Genomic DNA, 13,716 nt, shown 5'->3' on the forward strand with positions numbered 1-13,716 from the left:
CCTCTTCTGTCATCCTCACTCTTTCACTTACTTATTTTCAGTATTTCCTTCTCTACTGGTTTATTTCCTACTGACTACAAACATACACATGTCTCCTCCTACCCTAAAAAAATCCTCACTTGATCATTAGATCACCTGATAACTACTCTTCTGACGTTTGTAGCCAGACTTCTTGAAAAGGCCACCTACAGTAGTAAGTACCACTCTCTTAACTCCTTGCAATCTGAATTTTGACTTTCATTCCACTAGAACTGCTATCGCCAAAGTTACTAATGATCTTGTAGCTGCTAAATCCAATGGCCTTTTCTAAATTCTCATTCTTCTTTCCCATAGCCAATTCAAAAATTTTCTAACACATATGACTAAGTTTGAAGTCTTGGCAAGTTTTGCAACTTAAACAATTGATAATAAAAACTATTATTTTTAAGATGTGTAATGTTATTTTTTTTGTACTGCCATCATTTTGAATCCTAAGTAATGTGTAACTACATGGACTGAGAGACTAGTTTTTAAAAGCTATAACAAAAGTAATTTAAATTTCATTTTTGAGACAAAATAAACGCTTCAAAATAGAATTATTTTTATGCAATGGTTTCAAACTTTTTTTTTTCCAGTGGCATGGATTTTATTACTATGACAAGGACTTGAAGGGATGAGAGCAAGGTAAACATTCCCTAACTGATGATGTTGATGACAACTGGCACTGGTGGAGAGCTTGTGGAGAATAAGGCTTTAAAGTTTATTTTTATTAAAAAAATGACGTTTCCACTACTTAAATCAAGGACAATAATCACAGCCCTTAGGAAAGCCTGACTTTCTATAATACAGTATTGAGGTCTTAATGACACAAAATTTACAGTCATGCTTACATTAAAATTTTATGAAGAATTATTACACAGAGACTGTTGGTTAGCCAAAAACTAAAGGCTTTGGACCATCCATCCCATTTTATCCTGCAACACAATAGGAAAAATCCAGAACTTAAATAAGGTCAACATCAATGTAACTAATAGTGTCTTATTTTTATGGAATAGGAAAATCCCTAATATTTGTGCTATAATAGTAAAGCTGATATTTTCTAGTCTTGTTTCAAACATGTTTTTTAAACACTTTACTTAAATCTTAATCACCCCCATTCTGTTCTTATGTTTTGAATGCTTATATAAGAAAAACACAATTTTTAAAAATTCGGGTTGTTTTTTTTTTTTCAATACTGAAATAAACCTAGATAGATGCCAGTAGTTTTGTATACACCATATTTAATATCTTAGCCCAACTCTTTTTCAGTTTATTTTTAAAATAGAAACTAGAACCCTGGCCAAATTATAGATGAACACTCTCAGAGTTGGAAGGTACCTCAGAGGTAATCTAGTCCTATCTATTCCTAAATATTCTATTCTTCATAATCAACAAGTGGTCTCCTAGCCATTTTGAAAAACAATAAACAAAAAAACCTTCACTAAGTATTTCCAGAAGCAATCTCTCCCTACTTCTGGAATTGTTAGAGAATTTTTCCTCATCTTGAATTATAATTTATCTCAATACAACTTTTAGTGATTACCCCTGGATCTGTGCTATTACTATGGGGCTAAAAGACTGTATGCAATTGCTTTTCCAAATGACCCTGGCTTCAGATATTTGAAAAAACCCCATTCCCTCGAAATTAACATATTTGAATTAGCTCATAGGACCACAAATTTGGAGAAGGAAGGGGCTTCAGAAGTTTTCTCAACCCTATATTTTACAAGTAGAAAACAGGTCCAGAAATGACTTGCCAAAAATCAAGACAAGTATAAGTACCTGAACTGGGACTAGAACCCAGGTTTTCTAACTCTAAACCTATCACTCTTTCCACTCCATCATGTTTGATTTCTAGGGTCCCTTCTAAGCTGTAAATCCTGTGTAATTTTCAAGTCCTAATACTGGGTGAGATATTAATTTTAGGATTTAAAATCACTTATCCAGATCATTATCACCTTTTTTGGTTCACTGAAAAAACCTAAACAAACTGGTTGAGTCCTCACTTAATGGAGTTTATTTCTTATTTTAATGACATTTATTAACTCCTTTGTTTCTAAAATGAAAAGGTTGTGAATTGCACTTGATTTCCCCCTCCTCAATCTCTCAAGCTTCTAGTTTGTTCCTTCCTATGCATTTTTCTCATTCCAACAGATATAACATTTCTGTAGACGCCTATCCCCCCATTAGATATAAGTTCCTAGAGAACAAGACCTTAACTGTCCCATCCACAGTGCCTTGCACATTCTTGCTGCTTGATAAATGTTAGTGGCTTGTTCTGCACAATTTTCAATTTGGTACTCTTAGCACATAGTGCTAATTGAGAGACTTTCAACTTTGATAGTACAGGAAAATTTTCATCCCTTGTATTCCTCAAACTACCAACATACTATTTCAAGAGAAATTCTGATCTAGGATGGGGGATTTGTTGCTACAGATTTTGAGGGAGGAAAACAGGCTCATGCTAGCCACAAGAAACAGGCAGTGGGCCATAACCTTTCCCTCTCTTCACTGGGGAATTCTCAACTTAGGAACAAGATTCCCAGAGTTGGTCACCTAATGATTTCAAAACTGAATACTATGGGGATGCTATCTCAAATCCCCAATTAGCTAAAGTCATATATAACTGCAATAACACAGAGATATTTCTCAGAAGGGGAAAGGCAGTAACAACTCAAAACTGAGTTTCAGAAAGGGGTAGGAAGACTAGGTGTGCCTTAGGGAGGTGAAAGGTTGCTACAGAAGTGAGCATGGGAGGGAGGGAACTAAGAGAGAGCAAAGAGAAAAGGAGGGAGGAAGCAGGAAGATTTCAGTTGAAGATAAGGAATAGCTCTCTTAACAATTCCAAAAGTTGAAGATATTTAGTTGCCTATCACTAACGTTTTTCAAACTGGAATGAAAGAAGAGAAGACAAGAGGAAGGAAAGAAAAGAAGGAAAAACAAAAGACGGGTAAGAAGGAATGGAAGAAAGGAGGAAGGGAAAAGAATTAAAGTAAAGGAATGGGAAAAAGGAGGAAAGGGTATCAAGGGAGGAGGAAGGGAAAGGATTAGAAATTAAAGAAATGAGGGAAGAATTAAAGGAAAGGAAGAAAGTGAAAGAACGTCAAGAAAGAAGGGAGAAGAGGAAAGAATAAAAGGAGGGAGGAAAGGATAGAAAGATTAAAGGAAAGAAAAGAGGAAATGAGAGAAAGAAGTAGGAAGGATAGGAGCAAAGGCTAGGAAAGATGAGAGAAAGGAGGAAAGGATGACAGTTCCGGAGATCAAGGAAGAAGTCCGAGCTGGCAAGGGCGCGGGGTTTGCGGGGTTCGGCCCAGGCTCCCCCAGCCGCCTTGGTGGGGGGGAGGGCTAGGACCTCGGGAGCAGCTAGGCGATTGGGCAGCAGCTCGGCACAACATGCTGACTACAAAGCGCCGGAGGTCACTGCGCCCCAACCTTGGGCAGCTCAAAGTCTCCACTACTCACCCGTTTGGAGGTAGAGAGAAATCGCCTACGCCAGCAGAAGAGCTACGGAGCGCGGGAGGCAGCAGCCCCAGCGAGAAGCCCTTCGCGCGGGACTAAGCCTCCGCCCCGCCCCCACTGCCTTCCAGGGCACGCGCACGACCAGGCCCTGGCCCCACCTCCCACCTAGACCCCGCCTCCTCGTGGGAGTCCGCGGGAACGCGCTCTGCTGGATCAGCGTCCGTGCAAGGAGCGTAAGTGTGGTTGGCAGGGTGGTGGCGCGGTGAAATTGTGTGTTTGTGTGTATAGGCCCGTGGGGAGGTGGGGAGGAGGGAAGGCAGAGCTGGGTTAATGATGCGAGTTCCCTCCGCGAGCCGTGCCCGCCGGGCTTGAGTCCCGCGCGAGCCCGCGCAGGGTGAACGGCTGCCGGGTTACGGTTGGGCCGGCTCCAGGCTCCGGGCTCCGGGCTCTGGTGGGAACTGGCCTCCGCCTCCGCGGGTTCAGTACCCGCCGCTGCCTCCCGAAGAGCCCGAGCTCCTGTGGGTGCCTGCACGCAGTCCTTCCCACAGCAGGACCCCGCCTGAACAACTTCTTTCGTGTTTCTCATCACATTGTTGCTATTTGTAGAACACACATGCATATTTTGACCTTAGAAACAAAGTTAATAGAAAGCCAAAAAAGCTGTTGACTGTGTTTTACTTTTCTTTTGAAGTAGGTTGCAGCAGAACCAGCAGAAGCAGCCCCGTGGGCCTTCCATCTCCCAGTGCCCCCGAGAAGATGTCTCTTTCCCAAAAGCTCACCTTGGACAAGGTAGATGTGAATGGAAAGCGGGTTGTGATGAGGGTGGACTTCAATGTGCCCATGAAGAACAACCAGATCACCAACAACCAGAGGATCAAGGCCGCCATCCCTAGCATCAAATACTGCTTGGACCATGGCTGCAAGTCGGTTGTGCTCTTGAGCCACTTGGGCCGTCCCGATGGCATTCCCATGCCAGACAAATTTTCTTTGGAGCCTGTGGCGACCGAGCTCAAATCCTTACTTGGCAAAAATGTTGAGTTCCTGAAGGACTGTGTGGGACCTGATGTGGAGATAGCCTGTGCTAACCCTGCGCCTGGTTCATTGTTCCTACTGGAGAATCTCCGCTTCCATGTGGAAGAGGAAGGGAAAGGCAAAGATGCATCTGGGGCAAAGATCACTGCAGATCCAGCCAAAGTAGAAGCTTTCCGGGCTTCCCTTTCCAAGCTGGGGGATGTCTATGTCAATGATGCTTTTGGTACAGCTCACCGGGCCCACAGCTCCATGGTTGGAGTCAACCTTCCCCAGAGAGCATGTGGTTTCCTAATGAAGAAGGAGCTAGAGTATTTTGCTAAAGCCCTGGAGAATCCAGTGCGACCTTTCTTGGCCATCTTGGGTGGAGCTAAAGTTGCAGACAAGATTCAGCTGATCAACAACATGCTAGATAAAGTCTGTGAAATGATAATTGGTGGTGGGATGGCTTTCACCTTCCTTAAGGTTGCCTCCAACATGGAGATTGGCAATTCTCTATTTGATGAAGAGGGATCCAAGATTGTTAAAGACCTGATGGCTAAGGCTGAGAAGAAGGGTGTGAAGATAACCCTACCTGTTGACTTTGTCACTGCAGATAAATTTGATGAGCATGCGAATGCTGGTGAAGCCACCGTGCAGTCTGGCATACCTGCTGGGTGGATGGGTTTGGACTGTGGTCCTGAAAGCAGCAAGAAATTTGCTGAAGTTGTGGCCCGGGCCAAGCTAATTGTGTGGAATGGTCCTGTTGGAGTATTTGAGTGGGAAACCTTTGCACAGGGAACAAAAAAGCTAATGGACAGTGTGGTAGAGGCCACCACTAAGGGCTGCATCACAATCATTGGTGGTGGGGATACTGCCACTTGCTGTGCCAAATGGAACACTGAAGATAAGGTCAGCCATGTGAGCACTGGAGGTGGTGCCAGTCTAGAGCTTCTGGAAGGCAAAGTCCTCCCTGGGGTGGCTGCCCTGAGCAATATCTAATGCATGCAGTTTTCTACCTATTGGTTCCCAAAAAAAGTCCTTAAGACTGTGGGACTCTACTTTAACTTCTTCAGTGTTTCTAAACACATCTTTGTGGTTTGTAGAATGTGTGTGTGTATTTTGACCTTACAAAGTTAAAAGAAAGTAAAAACAAATGTTGACCGTGTTCTGTTACTCTTTTGAAATATGTTGTGCCATTCAGCTTTGTTAGTATATTAGTGACTCTTTTTGTCACTGCAGTATGAAAACAAAATAAAACATTGTTTTTCCCCCCACTGTTGTGATTTGTAGAATATGTATGTGTTATATATTTTATCTTTATAACTGAAAAAGTTAAAAGTGCTATTACTCATATTCTCTTTCAAAGCTGTACAGTTCAGCATTGTTAGTATTGTAGCAGCTATTTTTATCATTACCCATGGTATAGAAACAAGACTTGACCTCTTAGAATCCAGATCAGCCACAGCTGAGCTTCAGCTCCTCTGGGCTTAGAACCGATCTGCTGTGTATTTGGTTCTGCAGCTGTGTGTTTGGTTCTGCAGCACTGCAGTGTTAACTTCTTTTCCAGCTCCTGCTTGAGGTCTCCCTTTATTCCCTTTATGCTCCTTATTTTGCAGGGACATTGAGGGACTCCCCTAATGAACTTAAAATCAGCTTTATCTCTAAATTTTGGGTTCTTTAGAAGGATACAAGTGATGTAGGTATGTCATCTGCTCTTTTCCATGTCAATTTAAAATTTGATGTTAGAGGGACTGAGGTGATGACCTCGACCAAGGGTGGCCGATTCCACAGAGATGGAACAATAGGACTTTTTGCTGTTAGGTTTCTTCATTTTGCAGCCAAGTGCACAGTTTTCCCCCCCCCATAAAATAAGCCAATAAACAAAATAACACAAAATTCATTTATAAGAAAACATCGAGTTTTTTTTTATCCTGTGTAATTAATTATGTATTAACATGATTATTTTTAAGTTTTGGTGGTTAAAATAAACCTGATTCGAAATGAGGAAAAAAAATTTTGTCTATTACCTGTATATGTGTGCTATATACAAAATTTTCCTTGTAATAGCTACCTTCCAATATTGACAAATGTACCAATATCATCAGATTTTTAACATTGATGAAGATATTTTGTTTGATCACTTGAAAATGTACGATATTGCTTAAGGCTTCTTTTAAAATGAATCATCAACAAAAATAATAATTATAAATAAAATATTAATATTTATTCTCTTTATTAAGTTACATGTATTATATACTCCAACATACTTGTTTTTACTATATATATTTGGCATTAATAAAGAGCTCCAGGCTTTAGCAGGTACTCATATAATCTCATGTGATACAAGCTGATGAGATAGGCTATTTTATCCCCTTGCCCAAGTCAACACACCTAATAAATGTCCAAGGTAGAATTTAAAACTATTGTTTGTTTTTTTCTGACTGCTAATGAATTGCCATCTACTGTATTGCCTCCATAGATCACATCTCACTGACAAAGGTATCCAGCAGTACAGGACTGTAATCCAATCATGCTATCCATCCTATCTCTGGCTTTCCCATAAATCTACCACCAGGTGTCACCCTATATATGGAGGGGGCGGGGGGGGGGAGAAGGCGGGCGTAGAGTGGTAGGACTAGTGGATCATGAAGGATGCCCATCAGTTAATCCTTACTCTTCCTATGAAATCGCCCAATTTTTTTTGTTATACATTTTTGGTTGCATTCTTTTATCCTGCTATTTCTGTGTAATTTTTCATTTACAGTATATTGGAACCTCACTATCTTTGCTCCTTTCCATTGCGCTTCCGGAAAATCTTAATTTCATTTATTTGGAGATTGAAGTATTCCTTGATTTTCAGATATACAGCAATACCAGAAGAATATTAACATTAAAGAAATATAGGCCTTTGCTTCAGATAGAAGCTAGGGATGATTGAAAGAACTGTAGTACTTTCTAAAGGCAATCTAGCCAAATCCATCTAATTTTATAATAATGTATCTTAGGGAATGGGAATTGAATTTCAATGGCATTTCATAAATACCTTCTAATAACTGAATTATCTAAAGATTTCTATTTGAAGAAATTACTGTGATGTGTTTAGCAAAGGATCTATAGTAATAATGGCTCATCTAGTTTATACAAAACTGGCATAGTGAGTATCAAGCCAACCTTGCAGTTAGGCAAACCTGCATTCAAATCTTGCCTCTGATGTATAGTACCTATGTAATCATGAGCAAGTCACTTAACCTCTCGTATACCGGTCATCTCAGGCTGTAAATCATAGAACAGGTGCCAAGATACATTAGGAAAGAGAGCTTCCCATTACAATGAAATGGAACCAGTCTAGAAATAGTTAAGAGATTTACCTAGATTATAATTCATTAAATTTATTCAATGCTTTTACCCCCAAAGTGATTGTCAACTATATTGCTTGCTTTCATACTAACCCTGCGAGGTAAGAAAGGATTATTTTCTCTTTAAATCCCAGCTCTGACATTAGGTATAAGACCACAAGTCCTTTAATTTTATTTGCACTATGCGACTGCCTAGAGTTAATTTTCAAAGCCATAGGATGGAAGATTTTTGAGCTGAAAGGGATTCCATAGGTCATCTGTCATTTTGTAGAGAAGTTAACAAAGACCCAGACAAATTAAGTTAATTGCCAAGGTCACAAGGGTAGCAAGTAACAGAGCTGGAATTTGGACTCAGGTCATCTGACTCTAAATCCAGTGCTCTTTCTACTATGCTACACTGTCTCCCTATGTGAATCCCCACATAGAGAGCTAAGTGGCAAGGCAAGAAGGCCTGCATCCACAGGGTACTTTCATCTCTTCATTCTCTTTTTTTCCTTCCCTTGGCTGCTTGACTACTCACATGGCTTGGACGAGATAGAAGACACAAATTCTTATTTTTTCAATTAAAATGGAGGCCCACTGGACCTCACCATCTGCCATACTGCTGCCTCCAACTGTCTAGGCCATAACATCTACTATGTCTCATATCTTTCATGGCCAACTCATTGTCACATCTGACCTACTTGAAGCATGCATGGGTCTTGCCAATAGTTCCTTTCTTGAGCAATTAGGACTTCTGCGTTTTTTCCATCTGCCCTGCAGCTGAATTTACTTTTATATATTGTCTTCCCCAATTACAGTATAAGCTCCTTTGGAGTTTAGCTTTTTCTAGTTGTATCTTCAGGGTTTAGCAAGTGATTGTCACATAGTAAGCATTTAATAAATGTTTTCATTCATAGGTTATCAATCTGTGATAATTGAAAGAGAAGTCTCATACGAGGAGAATTTTCACTTTTAGAGATCATTATGCTGAAGAAATCATAAATCCTTCAAGTATTTATAAAATAAGATAACAGAACTATAGAATATCAGAACTAGAAGGAACTTAATTAGCATTGCTTTTCAATAGATGATATACAAGAATAATGTCCCCACTTAATTTATAAACTGGAATTAATACTAAGTTTTGAGATGGTCTGTACTTCGTATACAAAACATTTCTTATATGAGGATACCTCACCTAACATCATAAATCAATTCTATGAGACCTTGATTTTAAGGAATGCTCTTGGTCAACTATTACAACAATACTATAAATGGAAGATAAGTTCCTAGATGACCAAAGCTGTAAGTATGAAACTTAAAATCAGAGATTCAGCACGATGACAGGGTGGAACAGGAACTGGTTGGGGATGGGGAGGGGTTGGATATCTGAGAAGACAAGTGGTATGGACTAGGCTCATCAAATTATCAGGCTTATCAATCTCCCCTGAGATTATAGCTGGTCACCAATGAAATTGGGATTGGGTTTGGGATAAGGCAAGAGCAGCAATAGTCGGCTTAAGGATAAGAATCAGAAGGAATGGGAATAGGGGTCATCTTCCCCCAGAAATCCTTTGATTTATAGATAACTTTCAAATGAGTTTGGACATTAATTTAAAAAAGGAATAGAATCAGTTGCCTAAGATATGAATTTTTGTCTTTAATCTACAACATTAATCATTATTCTCTGAATTGTTTATTTTGGACCAAGTACAAAGAATAATAACAAAGGAATGAAAAGAAAAACATTATACATAAAATGAATAATGTTATTGCCATTTCCTTTTAAGTGAACATTGCTATTATTGATGCCATTAAAAAGGTCAATAAGAAAAAAAAATAAGCTGAGTTTCAACTAAGGATACAATATATTAGTACTTTGATGGAGCTATGATTTCATCAATTCCAGTTTATGTTGTTCTCAGTAAATTTTATACCCCAAATATACTCTGCAATTCAGTGACACTGGCCTCCATGCTATTCCTTGAACAAGACATTCCATCTCATGACTCTAGGCATTTTCACTGGCGACAGTGAAATTCCATTCCTGGAATGCTCTCCCCCTTATCTCCACCCCCTGGCTTCCATGGTTTCCTTCAATTCCCAGCTAAAATCTTTCCTTCTACAGGAACTTTCCTATCCTCCCTTAATGCTAGTGTCTTCCCTTTATCACTTATTTCCAATTTATCTTGTATATAACTTGCTTTTATGTGGATTTTTGCATATTGCTCTCTCATTAGACTGTGAGCTTCTTGAAAATAGGGATTGTCTTTTGTCTTTCTTTGTATCCCCAGCCCTTAGCACAGTGTTCGGTACATAGTAGGTTCTTAATACTTATTTACTGACAAACTCATTCCCTTGAGCACCAGTCCTTATAACTGGATTCTTTCTCACCACTTCTAGAGCTAACCCACTTAATGATAGTTGCTTGCCTGTATAGATTTTCTTCTCATTACCTACAGCCAGAATCCTCAACATTCTACTCCACTTACCAGCTAACATGTGTATATTGCTGACCCTCTCATAATAATAGTCTTCTTGATCTATTTGGGTCGTCTTCCTATCTCTTTCTTCTTGGACCTCCCTTAATTCTTTGCCTTTTCTCTGTGAGTTTGTCTAGTATCTAGATGTTGAGTCTACTATAGAATAGACTCTGATTATCCTTTTCATAAAATGATGATTCCTGAAAGTACATTCCAAGTCTAATTCCTATGAACTAATTGTAGGGAAGAATTGTAGTACAATTGTATAAGTGTTGACTGGAATCAGAGGACCTGAGTTTAAATTTGACCTAGGCTAATGATCTATGAGAGTTTGAACAAACCCTTTAACCTCCCTAGATTTCAGTCTTCCCTTTTGTAAAATGAAGAAGCTAAATTATGTGGCTTTTGAGAGTCATTATAGGTCTTGATCTATGATCCTTTGTAGTACTGAAACTTAAAGGTTTGTGGCTAGACTATGTGGCTTGCTGTGTGACCACAGGAAAGTTATTTCTCCATAAAATTTGATGTTCTCAGTAGGTCATCAATTTTTCTAACTTTAAAATTAAGGAATTTGACTAAACAATCTCCAAGGAATCTTCCAACATGTTTGTTCTATAAGCATATAATTCTAGTTAGGAGGAGAATCAGGATGAAAGGGGGAAAATCGAGTTTATCAGGGTCAGGGGATTTTTTAGGAGAGATGAGAATTGAGAACTTTCTAGTTTGAGGAAAAAGAGGTAGGGAAGAGGGAAAAATTGAAGAAGCAAGGGTAATTTATAGAATAAGGTCCTGGCATTAGGCATGAAGAAATTGTATCAAGAGTAAAAGTAGAAGAATTAAGAGAAAATGTGAGTTGGAGAGCAGAACCTTGATCTTTTCCATAAAATAATCAAGGTTATCTGCTGTGAGGGAGGAAGGTAGAGATTAGGGACTAAAGTGTATAGCAGATGTAAGAGTAAGTGAACAACAAATAATGCCAAGATTTGCTAAGTGGCCATAATATCCTAGGAAATATTAAATAGTATATAGTTGTAATGGACCCAGTAAAAGCTTTGTGGCTTTTCCCAGCAATGCTTAACATCTGAAGAATAGGAGTAGAAAAAACAAAACAAGTCTGACCTATTGTTCAGAAATGATATGGAAGAACACCAAGAGGGAAGGAATTCAAGGGCTTTCATTTTTAGTAAGCTTGAATGGGAGGACATTAATTGACAATTTAAGTTGATGGAGAACATAAATGTTACATGTAAAGACTGCTAGAAATTGTCCACAGTGAGTATTCACTTTACCATTTGCATTTTAATTAGTTTATAGATCTTAGCTTGCTCTTAAAAGCCCAGGTAATAATAGGCAGATATCCAAAGCAAAGGTGAACTGGGTGACAGCTAACTCCTGGATAGAGACAGACATTTGAGTAACAGGTATAAGGCAGCTGTAAAGATTGATATAAATTTTTGCTCACTAAAAAGTCTCAAGGCCAAGCCATATATATCAGAAGAAGATGTAACACTAGTTATTAACTTCCTTGCAAGTTCCCTTGAGTTAAATACCTTTGAAAATCCAAATTTACTTAATGCAATCTACTGGTGCTATTTGGTAATTTTTTATGCTTTCTAATAAATGATAAGAACTAAATTAAAGTGTGCTGAAGGGAGCTATTAGCTTAGCACAGATCTAGTTCATAGAGTAAAACCAACTCTGATTAAGGACAATTAGTATGCAATTATGATCCGATAATCATAACTATCACTAAATGAATACTTTTGCATACATCTGTGAGGAACCAGCAACCTCTCAAATGTGCAGACAGCATCACTGGAACCTATGCTTCTGGAAGCCTTTTATTGTATTACTGCAGTATTTTCTATTGGGAGTTACTATTAATTTCAGCCCCAGAAGGATTCAGCAATTCATTAGCTTAAGGATCAACCTCTACCGAATGGAACTTGAACCACTTGCGCTACAGTACTAATATTTGCTGACAACTTTTTGAGAAAAATTTGAAAAAGGTACACTTTCTTCAAAGGCAGGCTTTTTCCTTGTTTCTACACTTGGAAGGTATAGTATCTGAATATGTCAAATGACTTGGTCATAACATGGGCCATCTTTGCAAGAATCTGAATGGCTTTTACTCTCTCCTCTGGTGATTTTTTTAATGCACTTGTTTTGTTTTGTTTTATTTGGTTTGGTTTTTGGTTTTTGTTTTTGTGTTTGTGTCTCTAGAGCCTAGAATATTACCTGGTATATTATAGACAGTGAATAAATGCTAACTATTTGGTTAGCTGTATATGAACTATAGAGTTATGGGGCAAAACAATGATTTTGTAAGTTGGTATACAAATATTTCAGATACTTTAGAGCTAACCTAATCAGTCTTCTCAGTGATTTCAGCCCATTGCCATTACATCAAATCTCATATATAAATACAGAATTCCCTATGAAAAAAAATTAACATAAAGGGTCTGTATTTCTGAATTATATAACTGTGTTTAGATATTATGCCCATGGATTTCATGACATTGTATTTGATTCATTTCTGTACAGTGACAGCTACCCATGTATACCTAGATTCTTTATACTAATCAGTGACAGATTTCTTTACTTCTGTATCAGGAGATAAATGATCCTATACAAACCCTCTTCTTTAATGGCTTATCAAGGCATGGAGGTAATACTTGCTTATGAAAGACTATACAAGCAGATAAAAAGCTCTGGTACATAGTATGTAGGTGAAAAAGCTTCATATACTGCTATAGCAATGGACTGTGCTGTGTATCTGTAATCTAAGGATCATCCTTACTGTGTGAGAAAGACATCAACAGAAGGTTGACCACTTGTTGATGAATTTCAACCATTGGAGTCTTTGAAGCAAAATAAAATTATTAGACCCCAAAGAACCTTAGAGATCCTCTAGTCCAGTTCTTAACCTTTGCTGTGCCATAAACTCCTGTGGTAATCTAGTGAAGCCTATTCACTCCATCTCAGAATGTTTTTAAATGCATAAAATAAAATACGTAGGATTACAAGGGGAAAATTATATTGAAATGAAGCTATCAAAATGGTTTTTTAATAAATTAATGGACAAACCCCCTAGGTCCAATTTTCTCTCTGACTAGTAGTATTATCTAACATTTACAGTGTTACTTTAAGGTTTACAAAATGCTCTCCTCCCAATAACAATTTGAGTTAGATAAAGCAAGTATTATTGTACTTATTTTGCAGACGTGGATACTGAGGTAAAAAGAGATTAAGTGACTAGATCAACATAACACATAGAAGGTGGCAAAGACAGAAGTCTTATATATCTTCTGATTCTGAATCTAGCACTTTTTCATCCACACCATACATAATGTGACTATGAGCTAGGTAAACAAGGAGTAAAATTTTGCCTTGAAGTAAATATTATC

The 13,716-nt window shown here is 38.4% G+C and overlaps 2 protein-coding genes across 4 annotated transcripts in view; one reads left to right on the forward strand and one right to left on the reverse strand.

Annotated features, from left to right (window-relative positions):
- MANEA (mannosidase endo-alpha) overlaps positions 1-3,578 on the reverse strand; it is an 88,720-nt gene extending 85,142 nt beyond the window's left edge. The window contains exon 1 of one of the 2 annotated variants that reach the window (XM_020998284.2): positions 3,481-3,578. The gene's annotated coding sequence lies outside the window, so the exon portion shown is untranslated. The remainder of the gene's footprint in view (positions 1-3,480) is intronic. The other variant, XM_078155232.1, reaches the window with a different exon arrangement.
- Positions 3,579-3,587: 9 nt separating this feature from the next.
- Positions 3,588-5,762, forward strand: LOC110216465 (phosphoglycerate kinase 1-like). Of its 2 annotated transcripts, none has more exons than XM_020998285.2 (2): positions 3,588-3,710; positions 4,169-5,762. In XM_020998285.2, the coding sequence occupies exon 2, from the start codon at positions 4,234-4,236 to the stop codon at positions 5,485-5,487; it is 1,254 nt and encodes a 417-aa protein (XP_020853944.1). In that variant the 5' UTR covers positions 3,588-3,710; positions 4,169-4,233; the 3' UTR covers positions 5,488-5,762. The 2 variants fall into 2 exon arrangements, with proteins under 2 accessions (XP_020853944.1, XP_078011359.1); XM_078155233.1 differs by having other exon boundaries at positions 4,172-5,762.
- The last annotated feature ends 7,954 nt before the right edge of the window (positions 5,763-13,716 follow it).

Source organism: Phascolarctos cinereus, unplaced genomic scaffold, assembly GCF_003287225.1.
Source record: "Phascolarctos cinereus isolate Bilbo 61053 unplaced genomic scaffold, phaCin_HiC Scaffold_5;HRSCAF=322, whole genome shotgun sequence".
Taxonomy (NCBI): domain Eukaryota; kingdom Metazoa; phylum Chordata; class Mammalia; order Diprotodontia; family Phascolarctidae; genus Phascolarctos; species Phascolarctos cinereus.